The 14,415-nt window shown below is 36.2% G+C and overlaps 1 protein-coding gene across 1 annotated transcript; it reads right to left on the bottom strand.

The window, feature by feature from the left end:
* Positions 1–659: 659 nt before the first annotated feature.
* Positions 660–11,957, bottom strand: LOC145297834 (uncharacterized). Its single transcript, XM_080144165.1, has 2 exons — positions 11,837–11,957; positions 660–2,053 (listed from the first exon to the last, which is right to left on the bottom strand). Exon 2 carries the CDS (start codon positions 2,013–2,015, stop codon positions 663–665), a length of 1,353 nt encoding a protein of 450 aa, XP_080000291.1. The 5' UTR covers positions 2,016–2,053; positions 11,837–11,957; the 3' UTR covers positions 660–662.
* Between the last annotated feature and the right edge of the window lie 2,458 nt (positions 11,958–14,415).

Below are 14,415 nucleotides of genomic sequence, written 5' to 3'. Positions count from 1 at the left end.
AAAATAGGGTTAGAATGAAATTTTTCGAGTAGTTATAAGCTTGGAAAGACAGGGGGTCGAATTAATTCACGGCCCCCATTTTGAAATCTCTATTAAAAAGTAAATAATTAATTTACTCACCAAAGTTTTATATATCACAAATTGAAGATAAAAGATCAATAAATAATATATTCAAATATAAAACAAACAAAAAAAGTGTTTTTTAGAAATGTACCTGTAAAGTCCAAAGTTTAAAACATTTTGTTTTTTAAAAACACGTTTTTATTTTTTTTTAATTTTTAAATGTAACCCTGATCCTTGCTCCTTTAATTGAAAAAAAAATAGTGTTTGAATTACATTTTTCGAGTAGTTATAAGATTGGAAAGACAGGGGATCGAATTATTCAATATATTTCACGCATTCGTAAGGCCAGTCTCTGATACACCTAACGCTACAAACAAACGCACACACACTACCCAAACAAACACACACGCTACACAAACACACACGCTACGCAAACAAATATACACGTTACACATAAAAACAAACAATGTGTGTATACATACACACATACATATACACCTTAAACACATAAAATAAATGTTTCTATAACTGAAATTCAACACTTCAAACAAAATTTAAAAAAAATGATCTAAAAAACAAATTAAACATAAAAAGTACTTTTAAAATTGATTTATTTTTCTATAAAATATTTTATAAATTTCAATTCCAATTTTTTCATTTTTGTAAACAGAAACATAAATTTTATTTTCAAAAACAAAAATCGAAGTATTATAAAATGGTTGTTGTTCTCGGAATTTGACCAATTTTTTGTCTGGAAAACAAAAAATTCCATTCGATTCACCAGAAAAAAGAATTTGTCCATATTTATTGAAACTAAAATCATAAAAATTTTCTTTTTTTCTGATCGAATTAATTTGTTTGAAATTTGAATCTAAACAAATTAAATCAATTTGATCGTAATCTGACCACCAAATGTCCCCACTTAAAGGATCAACACGAATCCGGGAATACCATCCACATACGCTCCTTAATTTGCACTTTGTTTCAAGCTGGTAAATTCTCAATTGGTCCCCTGTTTTTGAAAACGAATGAATCTTTGAATTTTCATCCAAAACATAAAGTATCTCACTTTTTTCAAACAGAGAAAGAAAATTAGTTTTTGTGTAAACAAATTTTGTTAATTGAAAAAAAGGGAGCCTTTTCACTCGTTTAAAAAACAACAAATTTTTGTTTCCTTTCCAACCACAAACGACAAACCGATTTGTTGAAATGAAACAAATGTCCGTAGGTTCAAAATCATCGTCTTTTGTAACCGAAGAAAATTGAAATTCTGTTCGGAATTCGCAACTCTGGGTTAGTTCAATTAGTGAACGATTTAACGCATCACAAACAAAAATGTTTTCATCAATTTTATTTACACAAATCGAACTTATCGATCGATTATCATCTTTGTATTTTGGCAAATCGAAGTGAATTTCTTTAATAATTTTGATGATTTCAAAGTTTTCCCGAACAAACGAGACAGATCCGACATCTTGTCTTTGGAATGAGTCTAAGGCTTTCTGCCAATAATCGGGAAATGTGACACACAGTTCACATTTCGTCTTCGTCGTCATTCGAATCCATTTCTCATGTGCTTCCAAAAGCTTCGATTCTAACTCTTCCAGTCGACGACGCAAAACATTATGGCGATCTTCAAAGGAAAATAACTGTTCAAGATTTCGACGACATGTTTCCATTTCTTGCAACATTCGGTCATTGTCAAACAAATCTCGCCGACATTTTTCAATCTCGTCGTCCGTTTTTCGTACAACTTCCTCCATCAAATCCAACGCATGTTGTCGCGCCTTTTCCACAACATCCTCAAAATTCCGCCATATTGTCACGCATTTCTGATGACTCTTTCCTGTTAAACCATCGCGGTATTTCCGAATTTCTTGGTTGGAAATCTCTATACTCTTTATAAATTCCGAGATGTCCTGTTCCAATTTCTCTGGCGATGTTTGTGCCATCTTTTGCGATTTCCGGCGATCAACGTGGAAAACAAACACTGAAAAAAAAAAAAAAAGAATTATTATAAGCAATTTTATAACTTGGAAGAAAAAGAACAGTAACCCTAAGTCTATGTGACAAAGTTTCCCTTAAAATACACTAATCATATAAGGCTGTGTAGTAAAACTCTCCAACAAAGAAACTAGCTCCAATCACATGAAGCAACATATGTAAATCTAGTAGTCAATTTATAGCAAAGCATAAACCACAACCCCTTAAAATCACGCATTATAATCCCGAATGTAATAGACATCTTCAGCTCCTCCCAAAATGGCAGAAAATATATTTTCCTGAGCCTCAAAATTGATTATCTGCCCTAAAAACTGTAAATTCGAAGATTAACATCATCCGCAAAAAAAAAATAAATAAATAAATAAATAAAAAATAAAAATGAAATAAAATAATAAAAAAAAGTGAGAAAACATGAGATTCTACATTTTTTAGACAACTACACGTGAATATCATTTAAACCTTGACGGAAATAGGAAAATAACAACACAAAACTATTTTAGAATTTTGGCTGAGGGTTCAGTTTCGTATATAAATTTAACGTAAAACGATACAATCTATTTTAAAATGTTTTCGTTAAAAAAAAAATGGAGATTATTTAAGTTTGAATTACAGATGAAATTGAAACACTCTCCTACAAAATTATTTAAAATTAACGAGTGGATTTAGTCATTGTTATGGAGACTTACCTATCCCTACAACTCTGCCAAATCATTATATAAACCAGGAGGCTAATACACTTGTGACGAAAATATCGCGATCTAACGTGAGACTACAAATTGTCCAACTTAGCAGTCGGAAAGTACCAACAACCTTTCTTTGTATTCACATTCTTGTACAATATAATCACATTCTTGTACGATAAAATTTGTTTCCCTGAAGATAACACTACCGATTTATTTAAAAACTTTTATTGAAAATATCAATTCAGGTAACTTGATTATGTAGTAGAACTGACAGCTATTCAATGTAGTCGCCTTCAGCCTTAATCACCGCCTCGATACGGTCCGGAACTAGGAGCATGCCTTTTCCACAAGCACCGGCGGGAACTCGGCGAATACTCGGCGGATGGCGGTCAGACTGGCTTTGGTGTCATGGGAAGTCATGTTTGTGATGTTCTTGACGTATGACCAAACAAAATAGTCCAGCGGATTCAGGTCGAAGAAGGAGGAGGGGGAATGTGAGAGAAGAGGACAAAGTCGTAGAACTCCTTCTGAAGCCAAGCCTGAGTCTTTTTGGACTTGTGGGCCGAGTCATGGTGTCACACCCAGGGTTTGCCAGCGGTCACTTGATTGCACCAGGGGATTACCACACTTTTCAGAATATCCAGGTACACTTCAGTGTTGACTTTCAAGCCGACTTCGAAGATGTGAGGTGGCATGATGTAGCCCTCACTTGAAACCACACCAAAGACCATAACCGTGGTCGGAAACATTGTTTTCATCACCCTGGGCACGTCCCTGTTATTCGTGATAATCTAGCGATGCATTTTGAGGGTGTTGTCAATGGCCATATTATCATAACTTAAATCGGTAGAGAGCATGAGTTGTACAGCGACACATCTCCGATCTCGCTCATTCAAAAGTGTGGCACTTTCAGATATTATAGAAGGCTCCAATTGCTCTTGGCCTTTGTACACAACTGACCAACTAGTAGATGGTCTGCAACAAAAAATGAAAACCGGTTTTTATCAAACGAAAATGGAACAACGTCGTCTTTTCTAGAGGGACAATTTCTTCGTTCCACATTGTATATCCTTTTACCTAAACTTGTAGTTCATATCTCCTTTTATTACCCTTTCCTAGGGCCACAACCACTTACGATGAAGTTTCGAGAATTCATGAGAGAAAATTTAACTTTTAAATACTCGTGTTCTCACAACACTTGGCGATAAGGATTCGAGAAGACACGTTGAAAAGTCAAATTTAAAATAACGTAGCGTTACACACCAACTGTACTCGAACTATCTATTATAAAGGACCCATTCTCACGGCATTGACCTTGCGACGAAGTATTAGAACGAGCAGATAGTCTTTCGAAAACACTAGCAAAATATTCGTGGATGACAGTTTATCTAAAAAAACTTTCTACAACCGGAAAACTTAACAGAACTGTTCACGCCGAAAACATCGTTATTTAAAAAAACGCTGGAAATGTCTGAATTGAACCAAGAAAGAGGATGACTACGTAGCATTTGTATCAGTAGTCAACAAACATTGTGACGATTTTAAACTCTCAGAACTATATACTGACGAGTTGAAACACCTAATATACGCACAAGCATTGTTATCGACAAAAGAATGAAATTCGACACAAGAGTTTTAATTAAATTGAAAAGCGAGCCCAAGGTGACATTACAGAAGTTGGCAAAACACTGCCAATAAGTTATTAACTTTAAAAAGATTCAAAGAGCATTAAAAGATCCGGCGTCGTGTATGTAAGAAAAAAAATTCGAACCCCTTTTCTCAAGAAAAAATAAAAGAAAGAGCATAATTCCTTTCACAGATAGGAAGGAAAATTTACTGAAAATCAAAATGTCACCACCTACTCCAGCTATCGATGAGGAGCTTAAAGGTGATACAGCACGAAAACTTGCATGACTTGTGACAGAAGTGAACATAAAAGTTCCAAATGTAGAACAAAGAGCAACATTAAAAGTTAGGTATGACACACCAGAACAAACATAAAAAGACGAGAAAAATATACGTAAATATGTGCTAGTAAAAATATTAAATAAAAACGTGAAGTTTCACTTAGATTCGGGAGTTATCGATCATAAATTTGTATAAATGAAGGAGATTAAAAAACATAACATGCTAAAATTTTGCAAAACAGCCAGGACGGTGACTGGGTCGAAAATAACTTTTGAAGGTGAATTAATCACACATGTTACATTTAGCATTTAATAGTATTCGTGTTAGAAACAGATGACGTTTTTGGGACAATTCAATTTGTGGGATTTTCTCATAAATACATTTTGTTAACAAGCCGAAACTCTAACACCAGGAATGAACATCTCAAGTCAGAATTAAACTCAAGTCAGATTCAAACTCAAACAGAATACGCAACATATATTCAAGAAAAAAAAAAAGAAGAAATGTATCCTTCGCCTGATTGTAGAAAATTGAAAGACTCGAAAAAAAGCATCGTATCAAAAATTTGATTCAGAGGTGCGGGTAACGACGCCTCATATGAAAGAAGAGGGTATCTAAATACAATATGACTAGTAGCTGACCGCAGCAATTATTACCCCTCCCATCCCTATGCATAAGAAAAACCATACACTCGACAGGGGCAAACGTTGACATCCTCACCACTCTCATCACTGCAAAAAAAAGTTTTAGACAATAACATTTTCAGAAGAGATAAATGCGGCTGCAAAGGAACGTTAAATATCAATTTTACCTTCAATGTAGTTATTTTATTTAAAATGCATATTTTAGCAGAAAATCTCCATAAAACTGTCAAAATTATTATCATCAATGAAAGTCACTTCGACGTCTAAAAACGTTACCAATATAAAAACGAAGAAAAGCATCAAAACGCGGATTCCATGAACAAAGTTTCTTTCTTAGAACTGCACGCCTGTGGAACTCTGTTCCGTCTGCCTGCTTCCCTCCGGACTACAACTTGGATGTCTTCAAGTCCAATGTTAACAAATTCCTAATGAACCGCCCCCTTAAGTAAACACTCCAGCAAATCTCCTCACTAACTTAATGTACTTGCAATAACCTTTATCCCTGAGTGGCTTCCGGGCCTTGATAAGTGGTGATCACTGTGTAAAAAAAAAAAAAAAAAGAGAAAAGACTTGGCGGATAGAAACAAACGAATAGTTTTTTTTATTAAAAAACAAACAAACTAGAGCCAAAAAGTTCACTGCTGTCTGCTGCTACGATGTTGCTCTTAGCTACTAAAAGGTTTTATGCGTGTAACAAAGATAGATAAGAACGATAGAAAAACAGGTTGAGTAGACTTCTTTTTTACTACTTACTGCTGTTATTTTGTGACATGCGATTTCGATCAACGTAGGCTTTTTTTTTTTCGAAAGTCGTATTACTTTTAGCAAAGTCCAAAAGAGTTTGTTTACAATTTCAGTTTTACGGTTTGTAATGTCTTTTTGGTTTCCATTGAAGTAGATTTCTCTCCGCGAGATACAAATACGTCAGGAAACTTAGACGCAATAACTTCTATATTTTAACTCCGCCAGATACCTTAGACGAGTGACTTCAACATTTTAACGTTCTGCTTAGATGGAAAAAAGATATTACGTCAACACATTTCGAATGTTTATTCAATTCCAGGCCTAATTCGAAATCAATTCAATTCCATGCTGAATGCCAACTTCATCTTTGCAATTTATTATTTTTAGGCAGAAATTAGTCACATGACCAACAACATCAGCAGCAGCAGTATGAAAATTTAAAAGACAGGAAGAAGTAGAAAAATGATAAGAATAAATATATCCCCCCTCCAAATTTTCTATAACACGCATAGTTAATTGACATTTTTTAATGTGGCCGATTTCCTGAAGTTCAATTTATTTGCTAAATTAATTCCCTAATGTGAAAGTTGAAACCCAATTATAGGAGACGAAACCGGATATATTCTTTCTAAGCGAAACTGGAATAGGGCCTACCACTTCCGTAGATGAGTTCATAATTAACGGATACTCTAACTTAACAGCTAAATCTGACCTCCAAGATCGCCAGGGGCATGGAATATGTGCCTACATTAAAGATGGCTTCCCGTGTGGCAGGGATATCTCTAGAGAAGATCCTAATTTACCCTTATATGTGCTTTCGGGTTGCACTTGCTTACACCACTGCTTTTATATTTGCCCTTTATCGGCCCCATAACAGCGGAGTTACTATCTTTAAGAGTATATCTGAGAAAATAGACCACATCCTGCCTGCACATCCCTCGGCTAACATCCTCATCTGTGGTGACTTCAACGTCCATAACGACAGACGATGAGGGGAGGTTTTGTCATGATTTTGCCATTTCTTATGACCTCACTCAGATTGTTCGCGAACCCACCCGTGTGCCCGATACTACCGGTCAATATGCAAGCCTCCTAGACCTTTTTCTCTCAACTTCCTCTGAGCTATGTTCATGTTCCGTTCATTCTCCTCTAGGATCCTCCGACCACTCCGTCGTATCAGTTAAGATAAAAATGAAATGTAATAAGTCCCCAGACGTACCCCTCCACCGTACTGTATACCGATACTCTATGGCTGACTGGGATAGCTTCTGTACATTCATATCTGATTTACCTCTGCATTCCATGTTTAAAAAGGAGGTGTCCTCTATGACGAGATCTCTGGCGACACTAGATGATCTTACTTTTCAAATAGAGGAAGAGAAGTTGAGAGAGGAAAAACAGATGTTTATGAGATTCCTGTCCACCAGAAAAGAGTAAATATTTCAATGAGAAAAGAAAATATAAGATCTGATAATATGATTCGTGGAACAAGAGATTGTTTTTCTAGTTGGATTTGGTAAAAAATGAATTTTAACTACTAATTGAGTGAGACAGGTACAATGACTTGGGTTCAAAAGGTCTACTCTGGGGTCTGGGAGGAGATGTCATTGGGTCCACCTGTTGTATTTAACTACCAGAGCATCAAGCCAAGTGATAAGTTAGTTGGACAGATAGATAAATAAGTTGAACCTAAGGAGAGATATGATCATGAAAGACGAAGAAGAGAGAAAAGAAAGAGAAAATGAAAAGAATAAAATAATGAGTTCACGAGAGAAAGAAAAGAATAAGATAATGGAAAAGAGAAGAATAACTCCAAAAAGGCAGAGGGAGGAATTTCTGATTTGATAAAAACGATTGACTTTTTGGAGTTAGAGTCCAGAGTCCTTTTTACTGACTGGCATTGGAGGCGTCCACATCGCTCTCACCCCGCCTGGGGGGGGGGGACCTCATAAGAGCTAAGTTGAAAAGCTCTTGTTTTAGCTGGGAAATTAATTAGAGGAACTTAAGTATGCAACCTGCACCATGAAGCTTGAATCAAAGAACTCGACTAAACAAGTGTAAACGATTTATGAATAATTTTGTTTCGTTATATAAAAATGTCCCAGAGTTTTTCCTTGTTCTCGATTGCCGGCCTGAAATGAAGATGCAGTTTATTTCAGGTATGCCTTGACGCCAGATGATGAAGGAGACAGACTGGGTCTAGCACGAAGACAGAGTGACGGCCGAAATCGACAATGTTGCCACACGGACTTAGGGTCATGCACATTTCTCGTGCCCTGAGCAGCAGAAGATATTTTCCAGTGACCAGTGAGAGCCTGGTCACCCTTGAGGGATCTACCACTAGACAAGTAAGAATGTAGCCCTGCTGGGTTGGATCTATGGTCCTGTGAGCTGGGAGCGACGAGCACAGCCAGAAGTACATCACAAGTATGCTCCAGTGAACTAGGATAGCGACAGTTGCGGCCTGGCCCTCGGACAAGAGAGCATTATATTATACTCTATAGTATCAGATCTGACCGAATGGTTAATTGTAGGCATAGACCAATTCATACCATCTAAAAAATTCCAACAAAAACCTAACAGCCAGCCATGGTTCTCCCCAGAATGTGCTGCTACCATCGCGCACAGAAATCACTTTTTCCATAACTACCAACGTAATAGATGCACTGAGACTAAAGCTGCTTTTAGGAACGCCAGCAACAACGGTAAAAGAGTAATAAAAATGCAAGAGAGCTATATGCCCAGTCTGTTAAATCCGAAGTAGCTGATCAGCGGCTTGGTTCACACCAGTTTTGGCAAATAACAAATAGGATCCTGAACAGAAGTGTGCGTTCTATCCCAGCCATTGGACCAGAGGTCATCTCGTCAGCATCAGACAAGGCCAAACTATTTGCAAAGAACTTTGCAGCTAATTCTACCCTATGTGACAAAGGCCATCAACTCCCCATATTTCCCCCTATAACACAGAACACGTTAGGTAACATACAAATATCTGTGCATGAGGTCGCCAAGCTAATCAAGAACCTTGATTCCAGTAAAGCAACTGGCCCTGACGGCATCCCATAGTGTTAAAAAAGCTTCAACCAGAACTTGCTCCCATACTTACGAAACTATTTAAGCGCTGCCTTAAGGAGAAGTGCTTTCCGACTCCCTGGAAGACCTCATCAGTTTGCCCTGTATTTAAGAATTCAGGTGATAAGTCATCTCCCTCTCAGTACAGACCAATAAGTCTCCTGTGTGTTATGAGTAAGTTGCTGGAATCCATATTAAATAGAGAAATAGTCAACCACCTCAGCAGAAATAACCTTCTTAGTGACACACAATATGGTTTCCGGTCTGCAAGATCTACCGCAGATGTGCTAACGGTTATATCTCATAGGATTAGTGAATCTCTTGACAAAGGCTTCCTTTCCAGAGCAATTGCTCTTGACATATCACAGGCCTTCGACAAGGTATGGCATAAGGGTCTACTTCACAAGATTTCCAGCTACGGTATTACTGGAAATGTTTTCTCAATCATTACATCATTTCTCTCCGATAGGCTCATAAGAGTAGTGGTTGATGGACAAAAATCAGAGGCCTGCAGTATTAATGCTGGAGTCCCTCAAGGGTCAATCCTGGGCCCAACTCTCTTCCTGATCTACATCAATGATCTCCCTTAACACATACTTAAATCATTCGTTGACATCTATGCTGATGACACGACCATCTACGGCAACACATCAAAGGCTGTAAATGACAAAGTTCTCTCTGATTCTCTCTCTTCTGATCTCGAGTGCGTGGTTCAGTGGGAGAAGACGTGGCTGGTTACCTTTAATGCATCTAAAACCAAACTCCTATCTTTACATCATCAACGCTCTGATCCCCATCTAGCATCAATTGAAATGGATGGCTCTCGTCTAGGAGAAGCCTCATGTTTTGACAAGCTTCTGGGTTTGTCCTTTACTCCTAGTCTTAAATGGAACACGTACATCAAGTCTGTTGCCAAGGTCGCTGGAAAGATGGTGGGATCCTTCTACCGCTCCAGAAGATATCTCACTACTGATGCAATTCTCTATCTATATAAAAGCCAAGTACGTCCAAGAATGGAATACTACTGCCATATCTGGGCAGGAGCTGCTAAAAACAGCCTATCCTGCCTTGACAGAGTACAAAATAGATTTCGTGGCTTAGTGGGGGATGCCCTTTTCTCTACCCTGCAACCTCTCTCCCACAGAAGAGACGTTGCGAGCCTATCCTTGTTTTATCGTTATTTCCATGGCAGGTGCTCGTCTGAACTCCAATCTCTGGTCCCCCCTCGCCAATCTTTTACGAAAAACACCCGTCTAGCTGAATCCACTGTGAAAAATTTTCCCCACTCTTTATCAGTGCCTAAATCAAAACGTGGATTCCATGAACAAAGCTTCTTTCTTAGAACTGCACGCCTGTGTAACTCTGTTCCGTCTGCCTGCTTCCCACCGGACTACAACTTGGATGTCTTCAAGTCCAATGTTAACAAATTCCGTCTGCCTGCTTCCCTAGCAGTGTCAGAAATTTCGTGAAAACTATTGAATAATTCCACCCGCTATCTTTCGAAGCTTATAACTCCTCGAAAAATGTAATTCAAGCCCTAATTCTTTTTCAATTAAAGGAGCAAAGACCGCGGTTTCATAAAAAAAAACAACCCCAAAAACAAACAAACAAACTACGTGTTTAAAAAAAAAAAAAAGGTTTTAAACTTCGGACTTTACAGGTAAATTTCTAAAAAACACTACTTTTTTGTTTTAAATTTGAATATATTATTTATTGATCTTTTATCTTCAATTTGTGATATATAAAACTTTGGTACATAAATTAATTTTTTACTTTTTAATAGACATTTGAAAATGGGGGGGGGCGTGAATTAAAAAAAACGTTTGTCTAAAATATTATATTCGATTTATTGGAAAGAGCATAAAATTTCACATTGACCCTGAAAATATCGTAAAAATAGAATCAATAGAAAAATTTTGATAGATTCTTAAAGTTTAAAAATTGAAAAATACTGAACTCGTAACATTCAATTAATTTCATTACTATTTTTTAAAACATATTTCTATTACTTTTTATACAACTTTAATAGTTTATTTTGGAAGTATAATCCATAAAGAAAATAAACAACCCACCTTTAAAAGAGAAATTACGAGTTTTTTTATATTTTATTTGCAGTTTCGTGTTAGGGGTGTCAAAAATTCCTACAAAAATTCTGATACACCTACTGCTTCCCACCTGACTACAACCTGGATGTCTTCAAGTCCAACGTTAACAAATTCCTAATGAACCGCCCCCTTAAGTAAACATTTCATTAAATCTCCACACTAACGTACTGTACTTGCAATAACCCTTATCCCTGAGTGGCTTCAGGGCCTTGATAAGTGGTGACCACCGTGTAAAAAAAAATTTAATAATATATAAATTTAAATTATATGCAAATCTTGAAAATCTCAAACAATAATCAGAATAAAATTTGATCGATTTTTAACTTTACAAATTAAACAGGTCTTGTCTACAGAAAATAAGAAAACTAAAAAAAAGTAAAAACAGCACATGTAAAAATGTAAGCTTCAGGTATTTTTAATAAAGACGCCATGATCGATATTTTACTTTACAAATTAAACAGATCTTGTCTATAGAAAAATAGGAAAACTTACTAAAATTCATGATTAATTGACACTTATTAAAATGTCAACAAACTTCAATCAGCATTGCAATACTATATGAAGACAAACTGTAAAAGATTTTTCGTAGAAAATAATAAATATTAATTCGAACCTTTCACTGTGAAGGGCGTTTTCTAATTGCGCAGTGGAAATTTTCGTCTGAAATATTTTCTGCCGAATGTCGAAAAACACAAAATAAGATCACTTAAATACATTGTCATGGTTGAACTGCTACGCATATCTTTAAATAGAAAAAAAAAAAAGCAAAACCGGTATAGAAAAGAAATCTCTCTCTCTCTCTCTCTCTCTCTCTCTCTCTCTCTCCCTCTTTCTTTTTTTCTCTGTCCCTTTCTCTTGTCAGAACATTGCCTTATATGAAAAGTTTTTAGTTTTTCAAAAGTAATAGCGGGAATTTAGAAATAGAATTCCATGAAAATTATGTCAAAGAGTTTTAAAGTTTAAAAGGCTTTTTCTAGTTTTTACTTCGATTAAATGTGAAATTAAACAAATATGTCTATCCATCTAACTATCTAATTATCTATTTGCTCATCTCTCCTTTTATGTATGTATGTATGTATGTATGTATGTATGTATGTATGTATGTATCTATCTATCTATCTATCTATCTATCTATCTATCTTTCTTTGTATCTATTTGTCTATGTATGTCTTTATTTCTATTTGTCTTTCTATCCATGTATGTATGTATGTATGTATCTATCTATCTATTTATTTATTGTGTATCAGGTCATGTTATATGCTACTGGTACCATGTAACCCAGTACTACCTGCCTCATGGTCAGGTCACCGGCGACTAAACTGGTTCCTCAACCAGACTTGTTTGGTGAGGAGGTTGGCTAGTCTCCCTGAAGGATTAAAAACAAGACCTTCCAAAGAGCGAATGAACCCTTTTTCAGGGCCAACGGCCAACTGGCACTGTGTGTGTTTGTGTGTATGTATGTGTGTGTGTTGGGGTGGAGAGGACTCCCGTAAGCAGTGGTGAAGGCAACCTTTCTAGGAGAAGCAAATCTCTGATTAAAAAAAAACCATAAAGCGGGAGACCAGTACCCGCATTAAGCTGGTCTGCACTTTAACTTGTTGCTGGCTATCTTGCTCTTGCTTGTTGCTGTATCTCAACATTTTGAACAGAGAGAGAGAGAGAGAGAGAGAGAGAGAGAGAGAGAGAGAGAGAGAGAGAGAGAGAGAGAGAGAGAGACTTAGCTGTCGTACAAAGCTAAGACTCTATAACATCATCTGTGTATAGTTACTCCCTCAGGCATTTGTCTATTACAATGATCCTGTGTCGATGGAAGTCATTTTTGGGCTCATGGACTTTAAGTGTCTGAGAGAGTGGCACTCGTCTGACAAGACGTTGCAATCATCTATTGTTGGAATTTTTTTTGTACCAATAATGGTGCATCCCCCCTGTTTACATTTATTATTGTTTATCTGGTTCTTATATATGATTTTTTTTTGTGTTTTGTGTCCATTATGATTTTGGTTTCGTATATTTTGGGTTCGTACGAAACTCCCTTTAATTTGGAGAAAAGGGAAATGCTAGCTCTGTAATGACGTCACGAGATCAGCGCGTATTTCGTTCCCTTTTGAAATTCTGCTGTCGTGGAGAGTGAACGTGTTCATTGCCCGGCGCTGAAAATAGAATTTTGAAGAGCCCTCCTTCAAAGAAGTAAACCCGGCAAGAAATTAATACTCGGCTGTGGCGAGACAGACTTCTGGAAACTATTTACGTTTTGCACGTATTTATTTTACAAGGAGTAGAATTTAAAGAAAATACCTTTTACGTGACAAGGTATTATGGAATTTCCTATCCGGACAAGCGACGAGGTCTTGCTCCTGTAATACATGTGTATCTACGGTTTTCATGCAAGGAAAATTCTAAAAGAACTTTAAACAAAAAAAAGAAAAAGGCACGTGCCTAACAGGCTTTCAATTGTGAGTACGCTCCTAAAATTATTTCATATGCGAGTGTGATTAGAAGATACTACTATTTTGTATATTCTTGTTGTATTCGTTAATGGATACGCACAACTTCTTTATAAGAACCAGCAGTGTTGTTATTTTTTCATTACATGTTACTTTTTTCATATGTTACGTTGGCGTTTAAGTTTAATGCCCGCAAAGGGAAAAATTTGCAACTTATTGTAAATAAAGTTTCTTCGTTTCAAAACAAGACATTTATATTTTATTCTTTACCCCCTCCCCCTCTTTTGTTTCATGCTTTTTTTTTCAGCTTAGTTACTTTAGCGTCGAATTTATCTGGAAGCAGGATAAATTCCGACACTATCTATCTATCTATCTATTTGTTTTTCTATCTATCTGTCTGTCTAGCCATTTGTTTTTCTATCCATGTATGTATGCATGTAATGTATCTCTCTCCCCCTCTCTTTCTCTCTCTCTCTATATATATATACACACACATATATATATAATTTATTTATCTTAAAACTAATTATGTAAAAAGTTAATATATATATATACTTAAAAGTAACAAATGTAAAAAAAGCAACAAAACATTTTTATTCATAAATTTCAAATAAAAACAATATTTTTTTTATTGTTTAAACCCTTCCCCCATATTCGTTCATTTTTATGAACTTTCTTGAGATCTTCTAATGTGAGACCTCCATAGTTTGTGTGCAGTTAAATAAGCGAATGATTAAACTCAATATGG

This window comes from Euprymna scolopes, chromosome 18 (assembly GCF_053919585.1).
Source record: "Euprymna scolopes isolate OS-2025 chromosome 18, ASM5391958v1, whole genome shotgun sequence".
Taxonomy (NCBI): Eukaryota; Metazoa; Mollusca; class Cephalopoda; order Sepiida; family Sepiolidae; genus Euprymna; species Euprymna scolopes.
This window is presented reverse-complemented; position numbering and strand designations above follow the sequence as displayed.